The sequence below is a fragment of the Lingula anatina genome, chromosome 1 (genome assembly GCF_051362555.1).
Source record: "Lingula anatina isolate TDL-2025a chromosome 1, LinAna3.0, whole genome shotgun sequence".
Classification (NCBI taxonomy): Eukaryota; Metazoa; Brachiopoda; class Lingulata; order Lingulida; family Lingulidae; genus Lingula; species Lingula anatina.
Genome location: NC_141767.1, coordinates 66,954,748 through 66,964,676, shown reverse-complemented (window position 1 = coordinate 66,964,676; position 9,929 = coordinate 66,954,748). Strand labels below are relative to the sequence as shown.

Below are 9,929 nucleotides of genomic sequence, written 5' to 3'. Positions count from 1 at the left end.
TATTTGTTGGTGGGTACTTCCTAGAAATAGTTATCAAGCTCGAAATAATTTGGGGAATACAGCATTGTGTATCAATATCGCCTTAATGAAACCTTTTTTTATTCGAATTTGAATGTACACAAAACATTTGAAATAAATAAATTCAGATTGAAAAGTTGTTGTGATTGTTATTGACGCTTGTGCTGCATTAATATCAACAGACAAAAAAAATGAAATTCAGAGGCACAGGATATCATTTTTTAGCAACAAGAATTAATACCAAATCCAAATTGCAGGACTTTGATATGATATGATATGATAAGATATAAGTTATACCACGCTGTGAGTTATACCATGTAACATATTTAGTTTATTTATTTGTTTGGGCACTATAATTCTCGGTTTAGCTCATCTGCCTGTATACATGTATGCTTTAAGGGCAATTGCGGTCCAAAGATAATTTAATTGAGTCAAGACTGATTTTGATTGGTACTTCACCCTCATATACCAAAGCCATGCCTCAAGTTCACCTTCACCGAAAACTTGCCTTTTGTGCTTTCAGGCTTAGACCTTACATACACACAGTATATTATGCAGTGCATTATGCTTCCAAGCTTCAGGTACGATGCATAATTGTGATGTCTTTCTGTAAGTGAACTCCTTTTTTAAAAATCAAACTCTGGTACCTGGAATAACACTAGCACAAAGACCTCCATTTTGAAACCCTGTTATTGTAATGTACATTCTTGAGATCATGGAAAACTGACATAATTATCTTTAAGTTCAACGAACCTTGTATTACCACAGTAACCAGTTTATAAGCGTTACATATGAGCAAATCATCTTGTTACACTGAGCAAACTGTCCATATTATAACGTTCATATCTTTTTTGTTTTATCTCAGTTTATAAGCTGAGCGCAACAAACCCATTTCCCAAACAACTAGTCCGTCTTTACCACTAGAACAACTAATGCATTTAGAACGTGTTTTCCTCCATTGTTTTCATTCAAATCACACTTTTTACACTTTCAGTTTCATCTTGAATAAGAACGAAGAGATTCGAGGTCCCCTTTCGTCATTCTTGTCGATCTTAGCGATTCCTTTGGCACTCTTGGCGTTTTTGGCATGACGTAGCTCTGCACCCCGTTGATATTTTTGTGAGTTTTGGGGCGCTCCCACCCCCATGCGCTGCGACTCCTGGCGGTGTATAGAGGTTTGCTCAAGTACAAGGATTCTGAGGTCCAGTCGGGGTGTATGACGTAGAACCCTCTAGGACCACTGGTGCTCTAGAAACAAATTTGATACGTTACAATAATGATTATAATAATCTATTCAAAGCAACAGTTAAACTTTTTTCTTTTTATTTATTAATTTCTCTACCAATCAGTTACGGCGCACTAGATCTGAGAATTATTTTGGCAGAATTCTGTTGGGAAGAGTGTCGTTCGAGTATCACCACCCCTTCGGTAATATTCAGACTTACACCATAAACAAAGCTCTTCTAAATAAAACACAAGCGGCGCTCTTTAGTTTTAAAATAATTCTTTGCAAGAGGAATTGTAAATAAGTTCTACTTCAATATGAAACTTACCCCGAATATTGCCGCACGATGATCCCGGGACACAGACCGACTCGTCTCCCTGGGGAATATTAGAGAACCATTGTGATACATGTATATCTATATTTGAGTATCGGAGAGTCATGGTCACATTTTAGTACAGAGACCTGCTATCTAATCTTATGTGTCTGCATTACTGAAAAATCAGCACCCGACCAAAATAAATCCACACAATTCATGCCTGTACTTAGCACTAGGATATATGAAAACGAAAGAGTGTAGAGAAATATGTCACTACCAAGCTAAATCATTTACAGTTTCAATCACTACATGCACCCACCACATGTTAAATTCTTCTTGTTCTCTAAATTTGAGACAGAGAACTTGACAGTATCAGAACTACTTCCTATTGCTGCAGCTTTCACTTGTTCGTTTTTTACTTGTGATTGCTTTATAAAGCGCCGCGCCGCCAATCGATTGTTTCTATAAACAATACGACGTCGATATTATCGTGTGATGGTGACTGATTATAGGCGTGCAGGTGGTCCCTGGTGACAAACCCATTACAGACAGGAGGTCAACGGTCAGAATTCTGTATTCCCTTTACTGGCCAATGTTTTATAAGATGGAAGGATGAGTTAAAATGGCATTAGCCTTTTCCCTGTAGTTAAAGGGGACTAGACTCAGCCATTTTAATGCTGATATGTATTCTTCATGATATAGTAGATATTATTTTATAAAATATTATGGTAGTATTAGTATTTAAAAAAAACACCTGGAAGAATTGAATTACGTGCTGGCCACGAAATGAATTTTAAAGCAGGTCATATAAATGAAAATAAAATTCTGGATTTTCCTTTGATGACCATTCTCAGCGCTTGGACGAATATTTCTTTTGTCCAAGATCAGCGTTGGTAGAGACATATTTCGCTGCAAATGCTCCAGAAAACAAAGCTAACCTTTTGATAAAGATATTGCTTATCTTAAATTTCTTAATCTTTTCTTTGATAGAGCTTTCCGCATAAAATTAAGAATACCCCACCCAGCAACGACTTGACTAAATCAGTTTTAAGACCAGCCCAAAGAAGTACGCTTTGATTTCACATCGCCCGGTGTACAGAAACTGAGGGTCCATGTAACGGAATCCACCCTCCTTTAGATTCACACAAGTCAAGACAAGCGTAACGGGAGTGGATTAAAAGCTAGAACAGTGCCCATCTGTAAAAATCATTCAATCAACGGTACTGTATACTGTATCACTATCAGGGCACTACCAGTAGTACCATCTCGTATATAACACCGGGATCAGCGTGGTGAATATCTTCATACGTAATCACTTACTAAGAACTGTTACTGGGGAGATGCGATTTATAAATATGATTAGACATCAATCACAAATTATTTTTTTCGAATTTTCCTGTTCCACTATTTCCCGGGTGACGTAAAAGGAGCGTTTGGGGTTTAAAATGTCATTTTCTACTCTCAGGTTTTCTCGGTTATCTAGCAACGATTTATGTAATTCTTAGGAGACGATGTAGCTATAAAAAAGATTACTAAGTAGTATCTTCAAATTTTACTAAAAGGCATGGTTCGAAAATATGAAATTAGGTTTGTGACACTGGAAGGGTTGTGGCAATTCTGGAAAACTTTTTTCTTCATTGCATATTCCGTAGCCATCACAGAAAATTTGTATGACTATATCTCGAAACCAGTTGAGATTCCTCCCCAAATCCAAAAACGGGTTAAAAAGCAATTAAAACTTCGGGTGGAAGCCAAGTGAGTCTGGCAACTCAGCTTGTTAATATCTTATCTTCTATCTCCATAGCCATTATAGTTCCGTCTTAATCATTCACCACGTGTAAAGCATTTGCAAAGGTAAAAAAAATACAAAATTTATGGAGGTGTACCTATTTTCAAGAGACTGTGCTCTACCACGGGTCAACTATTGACCTATTCGTTTGAAAAAAGAAAGGCTTTCAACGAGATTGTATAAATTTCTTTAATTTAGATTTTAGATGAATAGTTGAACGTTAGGGGACGCGCAAAATATTATGACTTTGACGAAAGTTCTTTATACGTGGCCAGAATAATAACCCGGCTATTGAGTTAATTTAGTCAACATAATTATACATTATCAGGCAAGTTTAAATCTAAAAACAAGAACAAGGTCTCTCTGTCCACCGTTGGTCCAATGAAAAATAATGGCAATGTTCTGCTTGAACAAAGGGAAAAATATTTACAATTTTTTTTATCTAAACAGTCATAATCCTCTTCCAACTACGTATGCAGACCATGTGATTTGAGTTCTAACCGCATGGAGCCATCCCAGTCTATGGTCCTGCCCACAGACACTGTAAAGGAGGAAAGTCGCCTTAATCTGTCTCCCTAGGGCTAGAAATCAGTATCAAACGGTTTATTCCAATAGCTAATTCAAAAGAACCTTACCAAAAATACACTACGGCGATAATACGCTCTCCGGCGTTACTCCCCGGCCTTTTTGGCTTAAGAAAAGGTTTTTATTTTGTCGCTGACTGACGAGTAAGAGAGGACATCCTAAGTACAAACTGTTTCGAATTCCGTAGTAACAATTACGTAGGATGTATTGAGATCATTATCTAATGGAATAAGTTTGCATGTTCTTTTCGACAAAGACGTACACAGTAATGTAAGTAAGGTTATCGTGCTTTCCGTTGAAGACAAATGAAATACAGTGTATATCATAGAGTCATAAGTTTCAAACGACAAGATAACATAGCTTCTGTTAACATAAAACCGAACCTGAAACGACAGGAAGACACAGTATGATGTAAACTTTGAAAAATGGGAGGATGTCCAAGTAATTTCTATCGGCCAGACCAAGAGACAAGTAGGCTCTCTACTGCCTTATGATGCTTACCAGAAACTCCCGCCTCCCCAGCCCACTGGCTTAGCGTCTGTCCATGGCATCTTGTCCCAGTTTTCTGAAGGAACCCGACTGTCGTCTGCGCTCATACAAACCGATCAATACTCCCAAACTACTAGTTTCATTTATGATTGATATCTGTTTGTACTATGGCGGCAATTTAATGATCCATTATTGATTACATTCCAATGCTGTCGATCATATGAGTCAACGACTGAACTAACCACTAGGTAACCCGGCTGTAGAAATACTAATATTTCATCGATTCAACGATTCATTTCACTTTTCTTTGTTGTTTATTTATCAGATGGAAAGTGATAATACATTTTGTTTAAGTGTTCGTGTTCGCGCGATTGAAGTTTGGCTACATTCAATAAAAGCCCCCGCTTTGTTTAAAACAACTACTCAGGCATACAAATCGATAAATGCTCGAATGTTATTGACAACTAAACCAACTGAACAAAAAAGAAATATCAAAGGTCACATCGTGATTTTCTGTGATGCAAAATATTTATGTATGCCTAAGAAAGGGCAAAAAATCAAATCAAATTAAATCTTAATAATATAAAAAGCTAAAAGACCAAAATGCATAGAAAACTGTCTATTTCTTTTCTGGCCAGTGTGAACCTACGCAAGAGAAAAAAGTAGAAGCAGGCTGGCGAATTATAATTATAAAAAGCTATGTAAGATGTTCTAATATAAGCATGCCACTGTTCAGTACAACCCAAATAACTCTAATAATTAAACAGAGAAAGTAAATTACAAAGAAAGATGCCGTAGCATTGACGGATTTAACTACAGTAAAACAAAATCCACGAAAACTATGAAGTACAGGGGGGTCCAGAAGGCCAAAACCCCGCGATATGCACTGTATATGCTTTCCTAGATATATTTTGACGAAGCTTCTCATATTTTTGACTTAATGCTGATTGTCAATGCCCGAACATATTCAGAAAACTGTATCCACATTCGTTTTACAGGTCATTTTATCACCGTCTTTTGTCTTTTAGGTATCGTGGCACCACGGGTTTAGTTTCTGATTAAAGTGCTATATAACAAAATTAAGCATGCAATAAAAGTAAACTAGGGGAGTAGTTCCATCATATGTCCTGATCAAAACACGGCTTAGGGCCTACTACTTAAACTGCCATCCCTCTTGGACAAAGTTAAAACAAGAGCTCTGACACTAGTTTATGTTGAATTCTGCAAAACAAGAGCCACATTTCGAGTTCTAACGTCCTTTCAGCTCGGTCTGTATTGGTGCCACTGGACACTGGGCATTGTGGGCGCCGCACCCCCTGCGACCGTTTACAGGCACGTTTAAACAGATGAAGCAGAAAGTGACCCCACAAGGACACGACATGTGTTTGCACGCGTCCACGTGCTCAATGAGGCGGCTGCAGGATGGGCACGCACGCCACGAGGGGCAACTAGGCACGCCTACTATGGTCTTCAGGGGTGCCTCACGGAGAGTTTTCAGCCTGGGATCTTCCAAGGAGGAGCAGTCCGGGTTGCCACAGTTCTCGCTGGAGGCACCTTTCCACGCATGCAGGCAATCCCAGCAAAATTCATAAGAGCGCCTGGTCTTGACGGTGCACACCGGGCATTGGAGACACCTATCTTGCGAGCTTCGTCGCACGCACACACTCTTGCACAACGGACACTCCTTGGCACGCCCGCCGAGTGCGTTCTTGGAAATTCCAATTTCTAAAAACTGGCGGTCTTCATTAGATAGGAACGGGAGGCGTTTAACGCAAGTATCGTAGGGTAGGTGTTGCTTGCACTGCTGTTGGGTGGTAGGGTGGGTGCAAGGGCAGCTCAGAAGAGTTTGCCCAGACGACACTTGCTGGCGAAAGGTATTTACGTGGGCAGGACCTACATCAAAGAAAAGTTTCGTTAACTTTAAAAGCAATTAAAAACAAGCATGCATTCTCAAAAGGCTAATTGAAAGAATTTTTAACAAATTGGCTTTATGCGCTTCCATTGTATACTAAACCTTACCAAGAACATGTCCGCACGGTGTCCTCCCATCACCTTCGATTCCACCTCCGCGCAGGCGCATCACCAGGTGGAGCGTTGAACGGTTCTGAATGCCGTACGTGGATAAAGTGTGTCCTCTTCCCTCCTGAAGCTGTTTACCTGTAGCCAGAATTAGTTCTGTCACATTTATCATGTTGACAATTAATAAGAAATACACATCACTAATTAAAAGCTAATCTTATCACATGATGTGGATGCAAAGTACGATATAAACAAATTAAAATGCTTCTTTTAGGTATATACTATTCTCAACCTACAATATGATACAGAAAATGTGTCCGTGAAGTGAAATAAATTTATAGTAAATACAATCATAATCACCTACCCCCGTATATCAGTCTTTGTTGATCTTTTGGTATCTGCGTGGCAGCACTGGCCTTGATGAGGAGTTCATCTACTGGCATATCTCCCAAGCTTTTATATGAGGACTACGACAGAAAATAGTTGCTTTTCACGTTCTTGTAAATTCGGTAACTTTCAAAATAAATTTTATCATTTATGAAGAAATTCCAATATGCTTTAGAAAATATTTATAAGCCGTCTTGCTTCAAGAAAGTTGTTAAAATAAATAAAGGAAAGAAATGAATTACAGGGTATATGAAATGAGTTTTTTCGATTTAATCTGATTCTATTGAGCAGTGAATAATAGTCAAATGAATTTCACTGTTACCTTGCTTATGGAAATGGTTGAAGTTCTGCCATCCAGTCCTTTGATGAACAGATTCCATTCTCCACCGCCTGTATTCGCCTGAACAGATACCACTGCCAGGAGGCTACAGTCACAGTCTATCCCATACCCGCCAAGACGCTGTCCACACTCTAAACGCTGCCCTAAAAGTGTTAAGGTCTGAAGTGTCATATTTGTATGAATGCAGTGTGAAAAATGTGACAAGGAGGTCAAATGGAGGCTGTGGGGCTATACCAATCACCTCCAAACCCCCCAAAACGCGCACACACACACACACACACACACACACACACACACACACTGTGAAAAGCATGAGAAATAAGATAAAAAAAGATAAGATACAGAAAATGACCGCAAATATTAAGGTAATAACATTTTTTTATAATCATATATGGCAAATAGGAATAAAAACTGGTTTTGAGAACTGCTCCCTCTTGAAAAATACTGTCCTCACTTTATTGTTTTAATTTAAATATATTACTTCAGAATCAGTAGGCAGGGAGAATAAAAGTTAACAATGAGTGGAAATCAGTAGTTCATATTTTACCTTAGACTAAGAACAAAAAGGAGAAACGTAAAATATAAAGTGGATCAACAGCTGTTGGTAACCTTATATCAAAAACACCCTATATACCAGTACACAGAAAGAGAGGTTATCTGCTACACAGCAAACAAAACCTGTTTAGTGCCACCTTTTTTTTTATCTAAGTAAGGTGACCAAAAACAGCAATTGGGTAAAATCAATATATCGGTTCAAAAATACACTGTATTATCTTGTACCGGGAACAACAAGGGGTAATTCATATGTCAAAGATTAATGTCAGAGCATCGGGTCATAAATAATCTGGAACTTTCCTTCTCATGTAATCTATATTGTAGTCTAAACATGTTATTCCCAAATACATTGTACCCCCCCCCCTCACTGTAAGTTTAGTAGGGTCATTCATTTTAATCATTTTTACAAGTCTACAAACCATAAGCTGGGGGGGGGGGGTTAATGCCCTCTGTACACTTTTGAAAAACAACAAAAACGTTGATCACAATTGCTGTCAAAGGTCATCATTTTAGCTTTTAACCTTGTCCACCTGAAGAGCTGTGTGTGTGTGTGTGTGTGTGTGTGTGTGTGTATAAAGTCTTGTAGAGTTGTGAAAATGATGATAAAAAATGAATGATCCCTCATGTACCATTTCTGTCTTGGCCGAGTCTGCAACTGATTGTCCTGCCTAGTTCCAGACTCGCTCTACTCCTTAGTACTAACTGCAATGTACTAGAACCAATTTGTGCAGAGACTAGACTACATGACAACTAAAGGTAAAAGTCAAACATAATACCTACCTAAATAAAAAAGCTGTATCACACCTGACTGTATTCCATAGCTACCAGCTACTGATAATAGAAGGGTGTCTACCGTGGACTCCTATTAGGAGAAGGATGATAAGAAAATATAAGCTTCAAGGTAAACGATAAGCTGAAGTTGTCATTCTGCCACATAACAATGAACACTTTTCACATATATTCAAAATCACTTTCATTTGAATGAATCGCTCGAGTTATGTCAGCTTGTCGAAGAAATCGTCTCATAATACTCAATTTCTCGTCAAAAACGTTGAACTTGAAACAATAACATTAATCATACATGTAATACAAAAAGGGAACAAAATACAATACTTATATATATTAAGCCATCTATATATAATGGTATATCTAGTACAACTTGAAAATCTCGCCAACCTCTGTTGCTGAAACTTCGAAAGGGTTACCCCCGACTCCAACCATGCGGACGGTAAACTGCATCTTTGACACCTAGCTAGGTACAATTCTCTCTTTTTTTTTTAAAGAATAATATATCCTGACTTAGAGTTGACGTATTCCCTTATTTCACCAAATATGTGTCTGCTGCGGTAAATATATAGGGCCTCGTGAGACGGAAATATTTCCTGCAGTTTCATAAAAAACCGACTTTCAGTTTCGAAGTTCCGCTGAGGGGATAGCCAAAGTATAGTTCACACGTTGTAAACTTATACAGATGTGTATTGAGTATTTTGTTTTCGGGTTCAGCGTTTTTCGCTGTCACTTATATTTTCTGTACATATATCATCAATATTTTATTCGTATGTGAATTAATTTGTTAAGAAAGACGGATATCGTTTAAAGCTAGTGACCCTTTTAACGAAAGTGGATTCGTCTGCTTTAGACATTACCAAAACGAGGTTGGGAATTCCCGTTCCTCTCACATCAAGCGCGTCATCTAACTCATTTTAAGACAAACGTTACATGTCATAACCTAAAATATTATAAAAAGAATTCCGATTTGATAAGCTCACTGTAATCAACATTTTTATCAGTAATAATAAAAATTTTTCATTAGTAGTCTATGTTAATAAATAACTGCATACATTATTTATGACGTTTGATAAAATTACATGCACAGTACTGTAGCTGGAACGAAGTCCATGATGGATCTAGAATTTCGCTGGGAGTGGGTGGCATAAGGATTTAAAGCACAACAGTAAACGTTGGCAATTTTACTATAATATGTAAGGCACACACTGCGACAGATGGATACCTGACATCAGCCTGAAGAGGTAAATAATAGGCACGTGCCCCCCTCCGCCCCCCCCCCCCCCCCCCCCCAAAAAAAAAAAAAAAAAAAGGGTTTTCATTCCCGGTTTACTACACAATGCATACAGGAACCAGCTCGAGTATCACATCAGATGTCATCAGATAACAGTGGCCTGCATTTAGTTCAAGTTTGACATGA

At 38.2% G+C, this 9,929-nt stretch overlaps 2 protein-coding genes across 3 annotated transcripts; both read right to left on the bottom strand.

Annotated features, from left to right (window-relative positions):
- Positions 1 to 76: 76 nt before the first annotated feature.
- Positions 77 to 4,658, bottom strand: LOC106154443 (uncharacterized). Of its 2 annotated transcripts, none has more exons than XM_013528787.2 (3): positions 4,435 to 4,658; positions 1,572 to 1,620; positions 77 to 1,266 (listed from the first exon to the last, which is right to left on the bottom strand). In XM_013528787.2, the coding sequence occupies exons 1-3, from the start codon at positions 4,527 to 4,529 to the stop codon at positions 1,015 to 1,017; spliced, it is 396 nt and encodes a 131-aa protein (XP_013384241.1). In that variant the 5' UTR covers positions 4,530 to 4,658; the 3' UTR covers positions 77 to 1,014. The 2 variants fall into 2 exon arrangements, with proteins under 2 accessions (XP_013384241.1, XP_013384242.1); XM_013528788.2 differs by lacking the exon at positions 4,435 to 4,658 and adding an exon at positions 1,879 to 1,986.
- A 368-nt stretch (positions 4,659 to 5,026) lies between these two features.
- LOC106154439 (uncharacterized) lies at positions 5,027 to 9,135 on the bottom strand. The gene is made up of 6 exons (XM_013528784.2): positions 8,900 to 9,135; positions 8,504 to 8,585; positions 7,151 to 7,311; positions 6,806 to 6,908; positions 6,442 to 6,579; positions 5,027 to 6,315 (listed from the first exon to the last, which is right to left on the bottom strand). Exons 1-6 carry the CDS (start codon positions 8,960 to 8,962, stop codon positions 5,672 to 5,674), a joined length of 1,191 nt encoding a protein of 396 aa, XP_013384238.1. The 5' UTR covers positions 8,963 to 9,135; the 3' UTR covers positions 5,027 to 5,671.
- Between the last annotated feature and the right edge of the window lie 794 nt (positions 9,136 to 9,929).

Coding starts and splice junctions, on each gene's coding strand:
- LOC106154443 (XM_013528787.2), bottom strand. CDS start 4,529: ATGAGCGCAGACGACAGTCGGGTTCCTTCAGAAAACTGGGACAAGATG. Junction 1,621..4,434: donor TGGGGAGGCGGGAGTTTCTG/GTAAGCATCATA, acceptor AATATTCCCCAG/GGAGACGAGTCGGTCTGTGT. Junction 1,267..1,571: donor ATCGTGCGGCAATATTCGGG/GTAAGTTTCATA, acceptor ATTTGTTTCTAG/AGCACCAGTGGTCCTAGAGG.
- LOC106154439 (XM_013528784.2), bottom strand. CDS start 8,962: ATGCAGTTTACCGTCCGCATGGTTGGAGTCGGGGGTAACCCTTTCGAA. Junction 6,909..7,150: donor CAACCATTTCCATAAGCAAG/GTAACAGTGAAA, acceptor TTTCTGTCGTAG/TCCTCATATAAAAGCTTGGG. Junction 6,580..6,805: donor ACAAAGACTGATATACGGGG/GTAGGTGATTAT, acceptor TTCTGGCTACAG/GTAAACAGCTTCAGGAGGGA.